The sequence below is a fragment of the Glycine max genome, chromosome 17 (assembly GCF_000004515.6).
Source record: "Glycine max cultivar Williams 82 chromosome 17, Glycine_max_v4.0, whole genome shotgun sequence".
NCBI lineage: Eukaryota > Viridiplantae > Streptophyta > Magnoliopsida > Fabales > Fabaceae > Glycine > Glycine max.
Genome location: NC_038253.2, coordinates 10,428,340 through 10,450,117, shown reverse-complemented (window position 1 = coordinate 10,450,117; position 21,778 = coordinate 10,428,340). Strand labels below are relative to the sequence as shown.

General features: G+C 29.3%; 2 protein-coding genes, 1 long non-coding RNA gene and 1 other non-coding gene across 10 annotated transcripts; 1 reads left to right on the top strand and 3 right to left on the bottom strand.

The window, feature by feature from the left end:
- Nucleotides 1–450: 450 nt before the first annotated feature.
- On the top strand, nucleotides 451–1,329 carry LOC100775386 (glucuronoxylan 4-O-methyltransferase 2). Its single transcript, XM_003549808.2, has one exon. It carries the CDS (start codon nucleotides 451–453, stop codon nucleotides 1,327–1,329), a length of 879 nt encoding a protein of 292 aa, XP_003549856.2.
- A 518-nt stretch (nucleotides 1,330–1,847) lies between these two features.
- On the bottom strand, nucleotides 1,848–3,901 carry LOC121173831 (uncharacterized). Of its 6 annotated transcripts, none has more exons than XR_005889339.1 (3): nucleotides 3,785–3,901; nucleotides 3,091–3,173; nucleotides 1,848–2,350 (listed from the first exon to the last, which is right to left on the bottom strand). It is a non-coding gene; the product is annotated as an uncharacterized lncRNA (long non-coding RNA). The 6 variants fall into 6 exon arrangements; XR_005889340.1 differs by having other exon boundaries at nucleotides 3,715–3,853; XR_005889337.1 differs by lacking the exon at nucleotides 3,785–3,901 and adding an exon at nucleotides 3,497–3,671.
- A 4,505-nt stretch (nucleotides 3,902–8,406) lies between these two features.
- On the bottom strand, nucleotides 8,407–10,268 carry LOC100819947 (zinc finger protein SHOOT GRAVITROPISM 5). 2 transcript variants are annotated; one of them, XM_041011188.1, is made up of 2 exons: nucleotides 9,786–10,268; nucleotides 8,407–8,950 (listed from the first exon to the last, which is right to left on the bottom strand). In XM_041011188.1, exons 1-2 carry the CDS (start codon nucleotides 10,185–10,187, stop codon nucleotides 8,948–8,950), a joined length of 405 nt encoding a protein of 134 aa, XP_040867122.1. In that variant the 5' UTR covers nucleotides 10,188–10,268; the 3' UTR covers nucleotides 8,407–8,947. The 2 variants fall into 2 exon arrangements, with proteins under 2 accessions (XP_040867122.1, XP_003550872.1); XM_003550824.5 differs by lacking the exon at nucleotides 8,407–8,950 and having other exon boundaries at nucleotides 9,487–10,268.
- Nucleotides 10,269–17,262: 6,994 nt separating this feature from the next.
- On the bottom strand, nucleotides 17,263–17,343 carry TRNAL-AAG (transfer RNA leucine (anticodon AAG)). The gene has a single exon. It is a non-coding gene; the product is annotated as a tRNA-Leu (tRNA).
- Between the last annotated feature and the right edge of the window lie 4,435 nt (nucleotides 17,344–21,778).

The following is a 21,778-nucleotide window of genomic DNA, read 5'->3' as shown; positions in this document are numbered from 1 at the left end:
TTTGACTATAAACCAAACTTAAGGACGCATGTCAGCACCCAGAGAAATGATTCATTTGAAAACATTTTTCCTAAATGAGACACATATAGCTAATTTCTTGAGTTTAACCTTCAACCGCAACAATTAGGTAGCTGGCAGCAGCTGGATGAAAAGAAAGGTGACACTTACAACAGAAGCAAAGGCATCCCTTCCTCCCTACTCAACAAGATGCAAAGGACCACATAAGATCAGTTATTATCACCAAAAATCTCACACCACTGTGAGAAGGATGTAATGTAACAGCACGTTTGCTCAAAGGAGAGAGCAAATTAGCATTAAAAAAAAAAAATTAGGATGCCCCCAGATGTGCTTCATTTTCGTCCTCTCCTATCACCTCTAGTTCAATTTTCTCCTTCACTCGCATCTCGGGTGCAAGAAAATCAACCTTGTGCTAAAAAATATTGGCAAGGAATGAAAGGGATGAATCTAACCAAAAAGAAACTCATCCCTATCCTTGTTTTGATCCTTTCAATCATATCAATCCTCAGACTTCTGAGCCTCAATGCCAAGACTTCACTTTTTTCCACTGGGATATCTGTTTTGTCCTCAGCTCCTCAACAAAATTGTTCTCAACCTTTGTCCACCTGCAACAAAACTGCATCACATACACCTGAATCCTCAGATAAGCCTATGAAACCTCACAACATCACCACCACCCTGACTGAGAAAGAATTCAAAGTTCTTTCTGATCTCATTGCTCTTAAATCCCCATGCAATCTTCTCATATTTGGCTTTCAACCTCAGTACCTTATCCTCTCTTCCATGAATGCAGCTGGTAGCACCATCTTTCTCGATGACGACTCCCATAAAATAAGCAAGGAAAGAAAAATCTCCAACAACACTCAAATACACAAACTTGAGTACAACATGCCAGCAAAAGCAGGCTACAAACTTCTCAAGCATGCAAGGCAGAACCCGGCTGCATGTGTACCAAATCCTAGATTCCTTCAAAAATCAAAATGCAAGCTTGCATTGAAAAACTTGCCATCACAAGTGTATGAGAAGAACTGGGATGTCATGGTGGTAGATGGACCTAGTGGGGATTCACCAGAGTCACCGGGTAGGATGGGGTCTATTTACACTGCTAGTGTACTAGCTAGAGCTGGGAATGTTTCAGATGTAGTAGTACATGATGTAGATCGTATGATAGAAAAGTGGTTTTCATGGGAGTTCTTGTGTGATGAGAATTTGTTGTATTCTAAAGGGAAGTTATGGCATTTCAGAGTTAGAGGTCACACAAATTCCACAAGATTCTGCCCTGCTGAGGAAGGTAGTACTATAGGGAAGTAGTATTGAATTTTTTTGTTATAAAGATGATATACATACAGAAACAGAAATCACTAATCAATTAGCATTTTTCACCCTAAACGTGCCACTGGATAAACTATGTTTCAGTTTCAATACCCTGACTATCTAGAAGAAGCTAGTCTACACAATTACAGTGGCTCACATGATACTCAGTGTGAGGCAAAATTCTTTTCAGAGGGGAGAGAGCTAACATCCTCCGAGGTGACTGATAAGTGTTGGCAACTTGGCATATCTATTGCTTTTACAAAATCAGAATCATTATGAAAGAACACATGCATAATTTATCAACAAAATACTGAAATTGGATTTTTTAAGTAACTTGTAGGAATACTTCAGTATTTTGTATACTACTATGGATCATGTTGCCCAGAGAAAAATAGAAACGTGTTGCAAAGCAATGCCTATCTAAGATTGTCAATAGAATTCCCCGATGGAAATCACACTCGTTGACATAAACTCCAGACACTCAGTTATTGCACAAAATTTGTGCTAATCAACCATAATAAAAGTTGCAGCAGCCACAATGTCATTATGGCATTTTCCACTAACATTTTCAGTAAGAATATAAGAGGTTCAGTTGGGATTCTGCATACTAATATGCAACACAAGGACCACAAGATAGAAGATGCATCATGTTCACCAATTTTTTGAGCTACCAATCCATGAGTGATTCAGAAAAGTATTTTACGTATAAGCACAAATGCCATGTTACCACTTGCCACTGAATACATAATTACGTATTCACTTAGCACCTTCAAAGCTTTATATCATAGGAATATATGGAAGCAAAAACAATAACCAAAAGAGAGAGGGGGAGGAGTAATGTTGGATAGTAGAGTGCGAGTAATGAAGTTCCATATTGGTCCAAATTCCAAAATGGGCTGAGAGGACCACAAGTAAAAAGATTCACAGACTCCTTGTGTAATGTTTTGGGTGTGGTGCCATTAGATCTGTTGTTTAACCCATTGATAGATGTCTCCTATACTTGTGAGCTCCTTTTGACCTTCAAATAAGACCATGTAAGGTTTAGTTGAAAGGGCATATATGATTATAAAACACTTAAACACTACATACATCATAAATCATGTATAAGTAACTTCATCATCTATAGTTGATCTAGATTTACTTGAGGAATTAAGCACTCTCTCCTATTCTATAAGTAGTAATGTGATTCTCAATGGATAAAACTCGTGGTTAGAAATGGAGGAGGCCATAGCCTCTATGCTCTATATTTATTACATAGACATCCTACTCTAGCAAACTCCTCTCATTACAATCTGATCTACACTAATAGCTACTACACCAGCCAAACAACGATGGAGTAGACTTACCAATTACCATCATCACTGACCTGGTAAATTCGTACAAAATGCAACACTAGATCATATGATGTTGAAATAATACATTTGATAGACACAATACAAGAAAAGAGAAAATAATCAGAAAACATCAAAAGAAGTAAAAACAGAGATATAAAAGTACAAGCATATAATCCTTGATCATCAAGACAAGGCATGCAATTATATAACTAAAAATTAGGCAAAACTTCAGATCCATTGATCTAGCAACCAAACCAATCATACAGGTAGCAAAATATCAAAATTCAACAAAAAGACCCCAGGAAAAGGACCATATGGAGTTGCCCACCAATGACTGCAGAAATTTATATTCAAATTTTGATGATTAACAGTTAGTGTTATACCCACTATCACAAACACAAACAAAAAAAGGCTAGGAACTTACCCCTTTTGTTAGTGGAGTAAGTGGCAACCATTACTATTTCGCCTTTAGTACAATACAACGGAGAGAATGGCTTCTCATGGCAACTGAAAGCACACGGAAGATAAGTCCCAGTTTTAAAATAAATGGTATTTACAAATTACAATAGACAGAAAATTCTTGTTATTACATCAAAGCATGCTTCCAAAGAGTTGGACACCGATACAGTGATTTTTTTTTTTTATCGATAAATATTTGTTGTTAATTATTAATTTTTTGTTAATAAGAAAAATTGAACATGAGACCTTTTACTCCCTCCCTTCTCCTTTTACTACCCAACCAATTTTATAACTCCCCCATACAGTGATACTGACACCCATCCAGTTATCATTATAATTTCGTATAAGGCTATATATATAGGCAACGATACCAATAAAAGACGCGATTTTGCCATGGTTTGAGAGAGAGTGAGTTGCCGAATTTTACTTGAAAAAGAGACGCAAAAGAGAATAGTATAACAAATTAATTAAGTCAATCTAAATGAAACTAGAATGAATATATAAAGATAGATAATGAGCTGTTTTCGGCCCACTGTCAAGAATAATGTGATTAAGGGTGAGACTTTGCAAAAGAGAAAATATTTTTCACCCTCCATCCTAAACAGTAAGCAGTATAACGTAATTGTGTATCTTGCGATCGTGCTTGAGCCTCATCATACACAGTAAGCTGGGTGGCATCCCCCGTGAAATTTGGAAAATAATTTTTCAGCCACTTGAATATCCTGCTTTGTTCCGTGATCATCTGAGCTTGTTTCATTGTCTTCTACAAATAATTGCACATTTGCTCCTCAAAGATAACATAATAAACTTGCACAGTATATGCCTGTTTGACTGAGTATTTGAAAATATATATATAACAAAGCATAAACCAATTATGATTTATATAACAATTTATCAAATCCAAAATATTATGAAATTAAATCCTCCCAAAAAAAACTTATCAATAATCTAAACACCTTCAAGGAGTTTCAAATTTCAAGGTTATTGACTTGGTGAGAATGATGGTTTAAGGGTAAAAATTAGAAGGAAAAATAGACTGTGAGTTTGAATTTTTTTACTAATATTTTAATAAAAATTAATAATTAATATTAACTGATAAAAAAAATTACACACCTTCAAAATTATAACCTTTCTACAACAAAATAATGCTATTAATACGTTTTTTCCAAAACAAGTTCACCACCAACTAGAGTAATACCATGTGCTAAAATTTGTCCCCTTTATATGATTTTACCTCGCTAAACTTGGAGTTTTTTTAGATAATGCAAGTATTTTTATTTTTGTTTTTTTAAAGTCATATAAGTATTTTTGTTTGAACATTGAAATGTAGTTAATCGAAATGGTTAGAGTATCTATATTTAAAAAAAATGGTATAAATGATGTTTTTCTCATGTTACTCAAACCCTTAAATTAATCTGAAGTTACTTAGCATTCCAATCTAATTTCAAATGTGTTTTTCATATCTAGAAAGTGGAATTACTTGACATCACATATTAGAATTTGTTTTGCTTGAACATAGAGAGTTAGAGAGGCTTGGGGAGCTTCAATCAAAGAGACACTTCAATATCATGGAAACTTAGCAAAATCTATATTTTTCTCTCTTTCCTTCAACTTTTGTTTTAAACTTTCTCTCTTTTCTTCCATTCAAGAGACGATTGGAGAAAAAAGAAATTCAATTACAATCATATTTTGAAAAGGATGCATGAAATAACTCTTGTTAAGTCTGCTTTGGGGACCAAGACCAACCTAGTGAAACATTCCAAAATCCCTATAGGAATATGTAAAGATATCGAGGAGTGATAAAGAAATTTCATTTGGGAGAGTACAGAGGATCGTTGTAGAAATCACATGGTAAAATAGGAGATTCTTTGTCTTCCTAAAATGTTGGGTGGGTTAGGATTCAATCAATTAAGCACGATTAATGATACTTTTTGATGAATCTCAGTTGGGGAACAACACTTAATAATCTTTCAGTGCAGGTGTTGAAAAGGAAAAATGCTTGAGGCGTGGACCTCTCTCAAAAGACTTCTTATAAGGCCGCAAATTATTCTATATGACCTACGTGGCTAATATTTTGTTTTTGTTGAGCAAAAACGAACTTATTTATGACTTGTGCACAACTTAGCACAAGATGTGCAAAAGATATATAGGAATAAGATGTAGAAAAAAAAAACGTGGTTTATCTTTGACTCTGTGTAGTTCAGAATAAAAGATTATGACTGTGAAAAATTAGAAAATCAATTTTCTTATGGAAATACTCTAGGGTGGATGACGACAAAAACGTATTAGTAAATACAAATAGTGTAAAACTTTACATTGTTATGCACTAATATAAAGGGTTGACTTGTGAAACTTTGGGAGAAAAAAGTACGACTAAGTTTATTTTTTATCACTAATTCAAAGATAATTAAATATATAAATTTTGAATTTAATTGACTTGAACATACGCAGTCAATCTATATAAAAAAAAAGTATTCTTGTAATGTTTTTTAAAAAATTTATTTTAAAATCCAATTAATTAATTATATATAATAATTTATAATTGAATAATTATGTAAGTAATTAGATTAATTAAGCAAATTCTTGCAAAAACTTACTTTACTGTACTAAGTCCAAGGAAAACTTACTTCTAATATTGTTCTTACTGCAACTCAAAATATCTCATATCATATGTACCCTACATTGCCGAACTCAGATCATATACATCGTATGCACTCAATACCTTAGAATTCATGGGGAAAAAAATCAATTAAATTTAAGGTAAGTGGCAGTATGATAGATTAATAGTGCAAAATGTAGCTGATATTTTTAGTTGTTCCTCATCTTCTTCTGTCCCAAGCCCCTATTCCCGCCCTCTCTATGATGGATAGTGGCATTATGAAAGGAATAAATTAAGAAGCATTATATATATATATATATATATATATATATATATATATATATATATATATAAATGAACATATACTATTATACTTGTAAACATCGATATCCCTACACGACAATATGTACGTGGCCGTAACAAGAACTTCAATTTATCTCTTTCCTCCTGGATTTCGTAATTAAGCATCCCCAGAGAGCAAATACTTGCAAAGTCCAATAATGGAATTAAGGTGTGCTCCACATAATAATCTCGCATGGTGTGACTCTACAAGAGTTTTAGTTTAACAGGATCCGAACTTTCCTATACTTTCCAAAACTAGCCATTTACCTGATTGGTTAACTGATTTGATTGAACAATCTTGCTCATTCCATTCCATTTTTTTCCTTTTCTTCTTCCCTGCCTAGATAGAGATGGAAAACGGTTCCCTCATTTTTGGAAATATTTTTCCTCCTTTATGTCAGAGAGAACCTTTTTATCATCATCTTCGCTGAACCTGAATCTTCACATGACAAGATGAACATTCATTATTATTTTTTATTATTATGGTTTTCCTCTCCTATCCAAAGTACTTAATTAACCAGCTTGGATTGTAGCAGATTTTATTTGCTATAACCTAACAAATACCTAGGTAGCTAGATTTTTTCAACTTTCTAGTAGTTAAAGTAGTTCTAATTCTAATTAAAGCAAATTATTTCTTGTTAACTGTATTGAACTTGAATGTCATACGTGGCAAAATAATATATATACTGCTTGTCTTCATGGTGTTATCATAGAAATGAATAATTATAATCATGAATCATCTATTTACTTGCTCTTCCATCTATTTTTTTCTCTATCTTTTTAATCACATCATTTATTGCATCTATCATTTTCTATCTCAAATTTTTGTTCTTTTCTTTTACTATGATCCCCCTCATGTTTCCACCTCAATCCACCCCAAAATGGGGTGGATATGAATATCACTACTCTATAGAAAATTTACTAATCATAAGTACGGGTGTAGTGTACTATACACTGCATATCCCTGCAATTTCGATGAAGATTTGCCTGTCCCAGATATTAACAATGAAATATTAAAAGAAGATATCTTCTCTCTATATATATGTGATGGTTCATGCATGTGTAAGCATCGTATATATACACATATGATTCTCCACAATCCAAGCAAAACAGTATCGCTTGACAATTATATGCGGACAACCTGAAAAGACAAATGTTAAGGTTTTGTCATGATGACTAGTTTGATGGATCGGCAAACATGTCCTACATCTTTATCGTGCTATCGACTTTCTGAACGAAATTGATTGATTGTTCTAGCATTTCTATGATTGTAACCAAATAAAATATATAAGACAATGTAACTGTGATTCAGCTGGACATATGTCGGAGGTCCGTTTTTTTCTTCCTCCACGCCCAGGGGTGGGGGGAGAAAGTTTTTTTTGATGTGGGTTTCAAAAATTAACCCCTTTTTTTGGTTTTTTCGGGAAAAAAAAAAAAAATTTTTTGCCCCCCCCCCCCCCCCCCCCCCCCCCCCCCCCCCTCCAAATTTAAAAAAGAACCTAGAAGGACCCAAGTTTTCCTCATGGACAAGGAGAGACTATAATTATTTTGTTTGAGAAAACCGTTTTGATTATATATCCATCATTTTCTGATAAGTTTGAATTTTCTATAGAAATATAAAATAATTGAAACTGTTGCGCCAAGTAGCTGCAAACAAATATCTGATTTTTGATGATAATAACTTATGGATGACACTCATTCTACGATGTTCAGAACAGTGGCATTAAAAAGAAAGCTGATTTTCAGTACCCTAGAGCAGAAGATGAGCCATTTTGTTAGATCCAACTTCCAGAAAGAAGCTGAACAAACAAACGTTGTAATTATTATAAGTCCCATTTATTTATTCTTTGTACATAAATTTTTTCGCATCATTCTTTATTTGCACTTTCTTATTTGAAAAATAATTAATACAAATTATTAAAATATATGTTTCTTTTTTATTATTTAAAAATATATATAAATTAAATAATATACTAAAAATTAATAATGTGCAAATACCGATATTGTTGTTTTATCAAAAGGACACCGAGGTAGTAACTTACTTTTGAAGCATGTCGTGCAATAGTTGGTAACAAAAGACCACTAGTAGTTAGTAAGCCAATTCATCAGCCCATAATATCTAGATTATTACTCAATATAATATAATAAAATCATATGGAAATAAATCGAGGACTAGATACAAATTTGACTTATCAGGATTGTGACTCCATGCCTTCCCTAACGTTTCTCAAACGTACTTTTCGCAAAGTCTATGATTTGCCCCCACTGGATACTTTTTCAGTTCATAATAGAATCAAAGTGGCTACTGTATTATTGTGTCACTCCCTTGTGTTGACCCTTTTCACTGTACGTATCTGAGTGATATATTACTTAGAGGGTTGCTTGACAATCACAAACTACGAAAATTGACTCTTACAAAGTTGGAACTCTAATATTGAATCTCAGGATTGGTAGATAAGAATATATATGATTTTTTCATCGACCAAAATTAGTAGTCTTTCTTTGCTTAATTACTTTCCTTAATGTAAACCTTTTTTATTTTCGTACAGAGAAAAAAAGGGGGGGTTGCCGACATATCAAGCTAATTCCAGTCTTGCAACATCTTCGAAAAGGAGCACTACTGTTCACTGTTCTGATTGATGCTTTTAGTCAGTAATCCGATCCAAAATGGACAGGGATAGTGGGTGTTCGGTGTCTGCGATATTGTGCAAAAGTTAAGAAGTTGAATACAAGTGGATACAGCTATATATCTCGTCTTTGTGGTGATTGGTGCTACTATGCTTTTTGTTCCGATTCATTTGTTCTATCGTCATCGAAGTTCTCAACTTGGGGTCTTGTCTCACCAAGTTTATCATCATTCCGTTATTCACGATCAGTCTCACTACTGTATATAAAACATACCGTTACATTACATTACATAACCACCCTAATCAATTAAACCACACCCAAACTAACATTAACATATATATATATATATATATATATATATATATATATATATATATATATATATATATATATGCTAGCTTAAGTATTAATTTTACCAATACAATAGTACTGTACCATAGCGCATATGAATAAGATAGATCGAATAGACAGCCATCTAACGATTTTGGGGCGAAGATCGTCCTTTGTTAATTTTCTGCATTCAATTATCGGCAGATATGCAATAATGTAACTAACACGTTACGAAAAAGTTGAAAACTACAGTTCCGGCACTAGTTTCGACCACACTTGTTCAATTTCTGGACTCTGATTTATCCTTTTAACTCAAAAAGGTAAACAGAAACAGATTTGCAGAAATAATTTAAAAGAAACTGAATTGATTAGGTATTATTAACTCTTCCATTCGCTCTCACGGGACCTCACTCGGGTACGTAAGTATTAATTAATTGTGCTGTCTGTTCATCGCCAAACATATAACAAAGCATAGAAGGAAATTAAATTAAAACATTTACACACTGAGAGACACACACGTACGGTGCTAATTAACTAACTGTAACTAAACTAAATAATTTGTGATGAAGCAAAAAGGGTTAATTAAGAGGGGTGTTATTCTGCTTGGTCGAGTTGGTTGGTTAGAAAATAGAAAGAAAAAAAAAAAAAAACGGGAACAGAGAAATGTGAATTTTTTTTTTTGTGGATCAAATTTTCATTTAAGCGGGCCTGAACCTTTGCCTACAGGAATGGCAAGTGATCTCCATGCACGTGGAATCTACCTTTCTGGTGGCTCGTTCCTTGATCCTCTCGGCGCGCTCAACCTCTTCTCTCGCACGCTCCCACATTTGGCGCGCACGTGCGAACTCCGACTGCGCCATCTCCATCTCGCGGCGGGTGAGCTCCCTCACCCGCTCCGCGTAGGCTTTCTCCATCGCAGCGAGGCGGATTTGCTCCGCGGCCTGCCACTTGAGCGCGTCCACGCCGTCGCACATGAGCACGGCCGCGGGCGGCCTCACGCTGATGGAGAGCTGCAGGTCGAGAGAGGGGGTGGCGCCTCCGCCTCCGCCGCCGCCGCAGTCTGTGGTGGAGGAGGAGGAGACCGCCGAGCGGAGGCGGAGGAGGGAGGATTCGGAGCGCGAGGATGGGAGAAGGTCGAGTTCTCTGTTGATTTCGTCTTCCATTGAAGGAGAGAAGAAGAAGAAGGAGAAGAAAAACTGTTTTGATCGGGTAGCAGTAGTAGTGTAACGAAAGAGGGAGTTACAACTGAATCCCCGTAGCGGAAGCTATATATAAACAACTTCACGGCATTAAATTACCACTTTACCCTTGTTAATATTGAATATTTGTTAATTTTTCTTTCTAGTACGAACCAAAATTATTACTACTATCAGACAATAACTAAATATTAATATTTCCAGACACAATAAAAATGGTTTACAAGTTAAAAGTTTAACCCTATCAGGCTATCACCAACATATAAAAGAGTTAAATATTTATTAGTTATAATTTATGTCTGACTTTTATGTCATATAAGAAAATTTAAAATATTTTTAACATTTTTAGATACCACGAGTATTTTCATAGGAGGTAATTATATTTAAACCTATTAAAATTATTGTAACCAATGAAATATTTTTTCTAAATATTTAATACAATTTTGTATTTGAGACTCAAACTTAAAATTATTATTCAAATTGAAACAATATTAAACTAGTTAACTTATGTGTTCAATGCTAATAAAATGTTGTTGTAGTTTATGAAGAAAAAAAAATATTTGTAACAAGTTAGCAGACAGGCAGACGGTTAACATAACTAATATTCTATCTATATTTGATATAAGAATTATTTGTCTGTATTTATTAAGGGACTAGTTAAATTTAAGGTATTATGTTTTTTAATTTAAAAAATCAAGGAAATTGTTATTTTGCAGTTAATGATATAAAACTTATGAGTTTGATAATTGGGTTATATGGAATTTGGGTTGAAATATGTAGATGCAGTAGCATTGTTTTAATTTTGACGCTCTTAATTGATTATTTGTTTATATTTGTGTAAGTTGTTTTTTAATTGTACTAGGCTAAATTGTATTTTTCAAATATTTTGATTTAGTTTTAACTATGGCAAAAAGTTTTTTGATTGATGGTAATTTAGAACGTTTTAAGTAAAAAAAAAAAAAAGTTGATGAAGGAGTAAACAATTGATTTTATATAATCTTATCGCACGTGAAAAAAGAGAGGGAAGTACACAAACATTTACACCCAATAATTAACCTGATTTCTTTGACTTTGTTATGTTGTGTCTGTCTCTTTTGTACCGTAAATAGTAGTAAGAATAAAAAATGGATGAGGACAAAAGAGTAATTTAGGTAGGAGGTGGGGATGCGGGTTTGGAAGGGTGGGAAAATCCGTTATGAGATTGAGGAAAGGGAGGGAAAATAACGGATCGCGTTATTGGGATGAGAGGGACCTCGTGAGTTTGAGAATGCAGATGGTGAAAAGCTGGTGCTATCTTTTTTTTTATTTTTCTTAATATTTTAATTAATATTCACTTTTTCTTTTTACAGGAGACTGAGATGAACATGGAGTATATGAATGTGGGTGTGTAATAATTACGATCGCACGTGCGCGCTGGTGGAGAAGTGAAAAATGAAAACTCTTACCTTAATACCACTATACTATAATACAATTTCGTTCTTTGTTTTTTTAACCACCTATAATACAAGTTCATGTTGGAACCTAATTGTTGGGAGGGAACTTAGGAATTAAAACCCAAAAAGTAGTTTTAAATTTAATAAAGCTACCACAAAAGTGTGGATTAATTCAATTAGATATATCTTTAATTTCTATCTTAAAAGAAAAAAATATCTTAAGTTAATTCACTTTCGTGGAGCATAAAGATAAAAAAAAAATCACTTTCTCATATTTGAATTTTATCCAAATTAATTACTTGCTTCTATCTTAGTTTGATTCTCAACTTGATTTCTTCAAATACTTTGGCAAACTAAAATGGGTATTTACCGTTAGTTAAAAAGTTTGTAAGATATGGATAAATCATAATCATGATTTTTTATATTTTCAATCATTTATTTAATTAAACAATTTTATTAGGTTGTTTTATGTTTTTCTTAATTATTGTCTTGCATGATCATCAAAAGATAATAATTTAGGGGGGAAATATTAAAATTATTGCATAATCATTGGATGCTACTAGTTTTGGAATAAGTGATTGGTATTTAAGAAGAAATCAAATTATAAGTTGATTTGGTTAACATGTCAATGATTGCATAGATGAAACTTGATACCTCAGGTTTTCACACTGAATTGTTGCTTGTAGGAAATTGTTCTTTGGAATATTTCTTCATTTTACTTTTCTCCATCTTAATTTCTTTGATTGTATTTTAATCTAACACCATTTTTTTTATTCTTTAAATAACTAAGGATTTGACTTAATAATAATAGACAAGTCCTAAAGATGATACTTAAGGTTTTAAATATTCATTTTCATTGTCTTCTATATAAGTGCATTTACTTTGCAAAACATAACAAAGTTTAATAAAAACAATAGGATAAATTTTATTATTTTACAAGTACGTAAATTGTATTAAATGTGTAACTAATAGTACCAGTTTGGTTTCTATCAGTGTTGTAAATAAAAATTGAAAATTAAACCAAACAAATATATTTATTTTAAAATAATTATCCAGTTTTGTTAAATTTCTTATTTTTTCCATGAGCTTTTTTATTATATCAAATAAATTCAATTATGAGCATCCATAAGTGAAAGAATGATGATTGGTCATTGTTTAAACAAATAAATTAACTTGAATGAACATTCAAAATGAAATATTTCATAAATAACTTAAGTCACTTACATTCAAAAAAAGATATGTTGTGGCTTGTATGATTCTAAAATACTATTGTGTAAATGTCGTATATATTTGTGTCTTGTATGTTGCACATTTATATTTGGTTGTGATAACTGTTACCATCAAAGTAGTAGGTCCTGAATCATTTAATTAAGGCTACAAAAAATTTTATACTTAATTTAAATTGTTATCAATTTCAATTATGTTGATGTTTTATTATTAAGACTGTGTAGTTTTAATTAAACAATTGAAAATTTTGGATAATTATTTATTAAAAAATATTATATTAATTTTAAAAATATTTTAAGTTTTAGTAAGTACTATAATATTGAGGGTATTGATTTATTTTTTAAAATAAATGTATTGCAATAAATATAAAAAAATATCTCACTAAAAGTATTAAAATATTATTATATTATTATTCAAATACGTATTACTTATAGAATATTACAACAATACTTATAATTATTAATAGGCTAGAATATATTTTTAGTTTTTTTATGTTTTGTATTATATTCAATTTAGTCTTTTATTTTTTAAAAGTTCATTTAATAATTTATTTTTTAAAGTCAACCAAAATGGTATTTTCAAATTCAAAATAATGATTATTTTTAATTTTGGGATACAGTTTTTAATATTTTTTTATTGATTTGAGATGTAACATTTATCTCATTAGATTTATCTACATAAAAACTATAAAACCTGTTTAATGTTTGAACAAAAAAGTCATAAACATAATAAAAACCATATAAAAATAAAATTCAATAAACAATTGATAAAATGAAAAATCTAATATAATTTTTTTTTTGCTTGCGAGACTTTTTTTTCACTTGATTTCCATCATATTTATGACCCTTTTTTTGTTTGAAAGGTAATTAGGTCTCATAGTTTTCATCTGAGTGAATATAATGAAATAAATTTTACGTATGAGATTAATTAAAAAAGATTCAAAACTATGTTTCCAAGAGTGAAAAATGATCATTATTTAATAACTTTTTTGAATCAATTTAAAAATATAAAGGGCTAAATTAAAAAAATTAAAAGATAAAGGATAGAAAAATTTAATAAAAAATATAACAGAGTAAAAGTGTATTTTAGTCTTGTTGTTATTATTGAAAGCGGATTTTTAAAACTAAAGTTACTCCAGTCTTATTTTATATTAATTGTTTATGTTAAAAGATAGATTGAATCAAATTACCATTTTATATATTAATAGTGAAATGTTAGAAATATTTAATGTTAAAACTTTGGTCAATAATTTAATAGATGATCAAAAAATAAAACAAAAATCGATAAGTTATATTAAATTTAATTTTAAATATAAATTTATCTTTAAGGCCTCAGAGTTTCTAAACATGATCATGTATTAATTGTATTTGTATTTTTAAGGTCAAAGTTTATTTATTTTTCCATCTTTCAATTATTTTTTTGATCCATCCTTTATTATTAGTATAATATTTCACTCTATTAGTATAGAGTCGTAATATTGATATGAAATACAGTTAAAAGTAGTTATTAATCTTTATCGAAATTATAGTATTTTTCTTTTGATATGATTTATTTCATATTTAAGATAAAAATTTAATATTGAATCCCTTGGTTAATGGGCAATATATTAATGAACACTAATCCAATATTACTAAATTATAAGTATAAGATGATTTATATAGTAAATATCTATACATTTTTTCTGCATTATTTGATTATTATCGTGTGAGAAGTTTAGTACATCATATCTTACGAAATAGATTTTTCCGTTGTGATATGATATGAAAGTTTTGCATTCATTTCATTTTTTAATTTATTATTTTTTTATGTAATCATATTTATTTAATATTTATTAAGAGGAATTTTTTTTTTCCCATGACCTTATTAATTTTTAAGCGTTCAGCCTTACATCCATCTAGTGCATTTAGGAATTTTTCCATCATTGGCTAGGTATCTCCACAAACATAGCTGTGAATTTAACTCTTCGGCCATTGATAAAGTTCCTTCTAAAGTGATGATTCCAAAATTCTAATTCCTGACATTCTAGATAAATCTCAGGTTGAGTTATAGTTTTTTTTTTTCCTTTTATGAACATTGGTATCACTCGATAAATAATATTGTTTGAGTCAGACTAGAGTATTAAAGATAACAATTTTTTAAAATATTTAATACAACAACATATTTAAGACTGAAACTTTCAAGCTAAAACACTAAAAAAAAATACTTGGGTGTTTTGAGTTATAGTTTGCTTCAATCACAACCAATATAATCACTTGGCGATTTGATTTTTAAATTCATTGGAATTGAATACAAATATATAAAAATTTATAATTACTTATGCATTTTTAACTAAATCCTTTTTATTGGTTCAATTTATGTAGATTTAATACTAATTAGTTAGCTAGAGTTATTATTCATTATTTACCTTTTTAATTAACATATTAAAATCAATATTTTAGAAGTTATTGAAAATATAAACTTGGTCCTCTGCTTTCAGGTGATGATCAGCTGAATGAAAGTTCGAAATGTTTGAGCAAGTGATTTATTTTTCGGAGAGGAGCAATATAAAGTATACTTTAAGACATCGAATATTGTGGACTTTGTTAATTGTTTTTTCAGTAAATATTTTATAAAATAAATAAATCAACATTTCATAAAATATTTTTTCCTTCTTAAAATTCAAGCAGTAAACATTTAACAAAATCATCACAATTACAAAATATTATTATTGTTATAGTTATTATATGAAGTATATTATGTTAGAAAATGAAAAAAAAACTATTTTTCATGTTTAAATTAATATATTTTTCCCCCATCGATCGAGTTTTATTGTACTATAATATGTAAATTTTTATTTTGGTGGCATGAAATTATATAGCTTTATGGTAGGGTTGGGGTGAGGAGCTAAAAGGGAAAGGCACTTTCTACATAAGCATTCAGCAACCCACGCCCACGCTTTGGGCAGGTTGGCACGTGGGAGAGTGGCAAATGGCCTAAATATAGAGAGGGGCTAAACATGATTGATCATTGTGCTTCGCTGACTCTCACACTTACGACCCTTCATCTGTGGGGTAGAGACCCTACGTTTTATTTATTTATTCGTCTTCTTCATTTTCTATATCTAAGCATCATGTGGGTGGGAAATCCACCACGATCTTCTTCTTCTTCTTTTTTTTTCCCTAATGGCAACATGTAAACAAGGTACATGCATGCAGAATAGTGGTCAAATCTGTGTGGGCTAGTTAAGCATGAGATGAGGGAGAGAAAAAGGTAATGTAACTTAATTGAGAAAAAACCTAGCCAATAAAAGTTGTATAATTTGTAGTCAAATTAAAATCAAATTATTTTAAAAATAAAAGGCAATATATGTAACACAGTGTTTAGTACTTTAGTTGTGTGGAGAGAAAAGAGAGAGAAAGAGAAGATAGAGAAACTCTATAATAATCTCTTGTTTCGATTAATTAAAGATTTAAAAGAGAGAAAACATGTGAGAATCAAAATTTTACCTTTTTTAATCTCCTATTAAATATTAGAAAGATTTAAAGAGAAGGAACATATGACTTGAAATTTTCTGGACTGTTTTAACAAGTATCATCAAGTTTTTGAATTATTATTATGTTGATAACGTTTAATATGATTCCTATAAAAAAAAGTTTTAATATGATTGTTTGACTTGATAAAAAAATATGATTGTTTTCGTGTAATAATAAATTATTTCTAGGCATAGTATGTTAGCAATTACGTATGTTAATATTTATTTATTTATTTAGATTAAGTATATTAATGCAATAAAAAGATAAAGTATATTAATAAGTAACATTTGTTTTGTGTTTTTCAAAAAATGTATAAATTATAGCTTTATATATTTCTTCAAGAAAATAAGCGTGCAATTAAAGAATATAGTCAAAACTTAAAAGAAGTGATATTTGAAATTATAAGAAAATGTACACAATTAATTTTAAAAAAATTAAATATAAATTTTGAAAGGAAAAATGTCATAAATAACACCGTCACACATTTAAAATAAAAATATATATATTTAATTTCTCTAGTGATAAATAATTATAATTTGAATCTAATTAGTAGGTACTGACAATGTAAATATTTTTATACCATTTTATATGAATTGATGGGTTGGATAAAATAATATGTATGATGAAGAAGAATAAGGTACAACTGTTTTGCATTTAGTATTTACTGAAATAGAAGCAGAAGTAAAAGTAAATTTACATTTTAGATGTAGAGTCAATTTAAATTGCAATCACAGCTTCACTAAGAAGTTGCAAAAAGCTTCTCTCAAAAAAAAAAAAAGTTGCAAAAAGCTTTTATGTCCACACGAAAAGGTTGGAAGCTTTTGTAAATGGATCAAAAAAATAAATATTATATACAAAAAAAAATTGATTTGTTGAGAGTGGGATTTGAACCCACGCCCTTTCGGACCAGAACCTTAATCTGGCGCCTTAGACCAACTCGGCCATCTCAACTAGTTGATATAATTTTTCCAACTTTTCAAAATATAATAACAAAGATGAATTCTAAACCTTTAAGTCACGAACGCCTAAGCGTTTTGGTTGTATGATCACAGCAAAAGCATGTTTGGTTTAGAAGATAATAATAATAAAGATAAAAATAAAATTTTTTTTTAGTTAAATAAAGCGTATGAAGTGTGGATCCCACATAGATGATAGATTACATACAATTTCTTTTTTATTTTTCTCTTCTCCTTTTAACTAAACACATCTTTAAGATTGGTTCCATAAATATTTAATACAACTATATATTCAAACTTAAAAATACTAGTTAAATTAAAACAATATCAGAATAGATAATTTGGATTCATCAACACAAGTCAAACCCACACCTCAAACAATTAATTTGCTATAACTAATTTTAACTATACGTAAATGTTTTTTATTGCATTTTTTCCCTCAGAAAAAATTGCCTAAAAGCTATTTTGTTATTTTGTTTTGTATTCCTAGAAGGTAATTAGGACTTTTATTTCACACCCAATTAATTTGTATGTATATATAAAAGTTTAGATACGGCACATACATATTTTATTAACTAACCAAAATGTGATAAAAAAAAAATTTAATCATTGTGGTAAAGTTTATCAAACTATGCATATGCCGTTTATTAAGTTTGAATTTTTGGATGAAAAAAAAATCTAATTGAGAGAAAAAATATTATTAAAGATGATCAACTAAATAGATATTGGATACTAATGTTAGGAGTAAAAAAAAATGTATATACAGTTTTATTTATTTATAACTAATAAAGGGTATTTTTACATCGTTCGTTAATATTCATATTGAGTCACAAGTTGTTACTTCTTGGGAACGCAGACAAAGGGAATAGGAAAGTTTCATACAAAGAAACAAAAAGAAGAGGTACAATGCGATCTTTTCCCCATCCGTTCCTTGTGAAAAGTTGAAAACCATATTAAGGACACTCTTATGCTACATCTGGCAAATGGCACCTAAACAATCTGCTTGAACATAAAGGACTTTGGGGTTCACGAAATTGGGTCCCAAGAAACCAATATGTTACACAAGGCTTAGTTGGAGGCCATGATAAATGAATCATTGTGCTAAAGTGCCCTCCATCACTCCCTCAAATGGTGCTTATGCGGTTTAGGCTCCCAAAGCTGATAATGGAGCTAGATTGCATATGCATATATCCAACCTCGAAACCTTCCAAACTTTCACATGCATCAATATATCATGCATCATGTCCACCCAACCCTTTGTAAAACCTTTCCCAAAGTAATATTTCCTTGTCCTATTGGCACTATCATATCTTGAACTTGTTGGCCTCTTTGCCTTTATGGTGCCCTATAATTGATGATTAAATAGTTTGTAGTTTTCATACTTAAAAAAAGTTCAATCAATTATATTTTGCCATCATTGTCCATACTCTATGCTCACTTGTACAAGTTGCTTTCGGGAGCCGGCATGATTTGCATCTCTTACTTGTATTATGATTAGGTCACAAAGTTCGGAGTTTGTTTGTTGTGTGTTATATGTTTTTAATTTTAAAACTGGATGATATAGTATTTTCTAATTTACTTTTTTAGTGTCATTTTCAATGGAAAACATAACCAGTTGATGTTCAAATCTAGTGAAATCTTTTAATAATCGGAAAAGTAGAGAAAAAAGCCTCTCAATAAAGTTTGTAAAGACTAAAGAAGATATAGCTTGGTAAATTAAATCGGCCATGGTTCTGCTGGTTGTAGTTTTTAAATAATAATGAATTGGTGTTATGTGTTTTCTTTTTCAAATTTATAACTTTTTTTTGTTAGTAAGAAAAGGACACAGGCACACGTTGTGGGATACCTCCCATCATTGCTTTTTTTTTTTTTCCTGAATAGGTGATGTGTATCGCCAATGAATTATATCTCTTGTGACTAGATATGCATCCCTGAGATGCATAGAGTGAGCATCAATAAATAGAATACCATGTTACGAAAATAAATCCAATGTAATATAGAATCCTAATAGAGTGAGGTGGTAAATGACTCACGAAAAAGTATGGTTGTCCTACCTTGCAACCATGTATTTTTATTTATAATAGTTAAACTTAAGATATTAACTAGAGAGAATGAATCTAATACTATGTATTTTTATTTATAATAGTTAAACTTAAGATATTAACTAAAGAGAATGAATCTAATACTATGTTGAGAACTTCTTGGTTAAAAAAATATTACAAAATATTTTAGTTAGTTTTTAGTTTTTTTATTAGTTAAAAAAATTATTGGATTATTTGATAAATAAGTTTTTTCAATAGTTTTTTTTAAATAATTTTTAATATTTTTTAAAACGTTAACTTCTAATTTTTTATATTTTATTTTATTTTTATCCTCAATATATTTTTTATTTTCCTTATTATTTTTTAAAAATAAATTATGATTTAATTTTTTTCTATCATTTTACACTTTTCAGTTATTTTGACAGGTAATTTTACTAAACATTTATACTTTAATAAACTAATTTTTTAGCTTCTAGTTAAGTTGAAAAGTTAACTATTAAATTATAAGTATTTAATAAAATTAGTTGTTGAAGTAATTGAAAAATATAAAATGACTAAAAAATTAAAATAATGATTTATTTAAAAAAATATTACAAAATATTTTAGTTAGTTTTTAGTTTTTTTATTAGTTAAAAAAATTATTTGATTATTTGATAAATAAGTTTTTTCAATAGTTTTTTTAATAATTTTTAATTCTACGTGAACTCTAATTTCTAGTTTTTTATATTTTTTTATTTTTATCCTTAATATATTTTTTTTATTTTCTTTATTATTTTTTAAAAATAAATTATGATTTAATTTTTTTTTATCATTTTACACTTTTCAATTATTTTGACAGTTAATTTTACTAAACATTTATATTTTAATAAATTAATTTTTTTAGCTTCTAGTTAATTGAAAGTTGAAAAGTTAACTTATTAAATTATAAATATTTAATAAAATTAGTTGTTGAAGTAATTGAAAAATATAAAATGACTAAAAAAATTAAAATAATGATTTATTTAAAAAAGATAAACAAGAAATTTGATAAATATATTAAAAATAAAAAAATAGTAAATAGAAACTAACATTTTAAAAAAAATATTATTTAAAGTAATATTTTAAGAACCTTAAAAAATTATTTTAAAAAATTTAATTATAGAAGAGTTAAATGGATTTTTTAACTAATTAAAAAAAGTTAAAAGTAACTAAAATGTTGGGGAATATGACATAAATACATGCTTAGTATTGCATTATGATTTTGACGCCAATCCACTATAACATGATTTTTGAACGCCGCTCCAAACAGGCCATTTAAGATAGAGTTTCCCATTTAACACAATACACAGGGCCAACGAATCTTCTTCTAAAGAAAAAAAAAAGCTTATACTATTTAAAATTGAATTTAAGTGCATCAAAAATTAAATTAGCCTCTTGTAACATAATGTAATTACACAATAGATGATATAAATTGTAAAAAAATATACAATAACTAACATGTAATTAAATCATTTCTAACATATGCTAACAAAGTTTCCACCCAATAAAAAAAACTCATGCTAGCAAAGCTTGCTTCAACTAATAAAAATTAAATTCATATCCAATCACAATGTGTATTTTTTTTTATTGATAATATAAAAATATTATTATTGAATAATATATAAATACTTTTTTTTAAAATTTGGTTAAATTACTCATTTGATCTCTATAATTTTATGATTCTTACATTTTTAGTCTTTATTAGTTTGAAAGTGTCTTTTTTAGTTCCTATAATTTACATTTTAATTATCCTTTTAGTTTCTATAGTTTAAAAGTGTTATTTTTAATCCTTATGATTTATATTTTAATTACTTTTTAGTCCTTAGTACAAAAAATATAAAAATAATTAATTATAAATTATCAATTATTTTTTTATTACAAATTATCTTATGAAAAATTAGTTATCAATTATTGGTAATATTTTTATAATTAATTATAATTAATAATATTACTCATATTTTGATGATAAGGATTAAAATAGAATTAAAATATAAAAAAATATAAGAATAGTAAACTATACGAATCAAAATGAATAATTTAACATTAAAATTTTAAGCTACTCTAATCCTAATTAATTAATTTCTAACACCTAAATCATCTAAACTTATTGAACACGAAAATTTCCTTTCTTTCTAACATGTAGTACTAGAATGTAATAAATAAACCAAATTCTGTCGCAAAATTTCCCGCTTCCAACTCTTGCATTTATTTTATTTTTCATCTGAGACATTGTAGTTGACAATTTGAACCCCGAACCTGCAACTTGCCCCAAATCCAATCGCGTTGGTGTTCATAGTTTCTCCATGAACAACTGTGATTGGCGCCTTGGTTTCCGCAATCGGTTTTCGCTTCTTCTACCGTTCCTAACCG

What these genes read in the sequence shown, in the direction of transcription:
- LOC100775386 (XM_003549808.2), top strand. Translation starts at nt 451, where the DNA reads ATGAAAGGGATGAATCTAACCAAAAAGAAACTCATCCCTATCCTTGTT.
- LOC100819947 (XM_003550824.5), bottom strand. Translation starts at nt 10,187, where the DNA reads ATGGAAGACGAAATCAACAGAGAACTCGACCTTCTCCCATCCTCGCGC.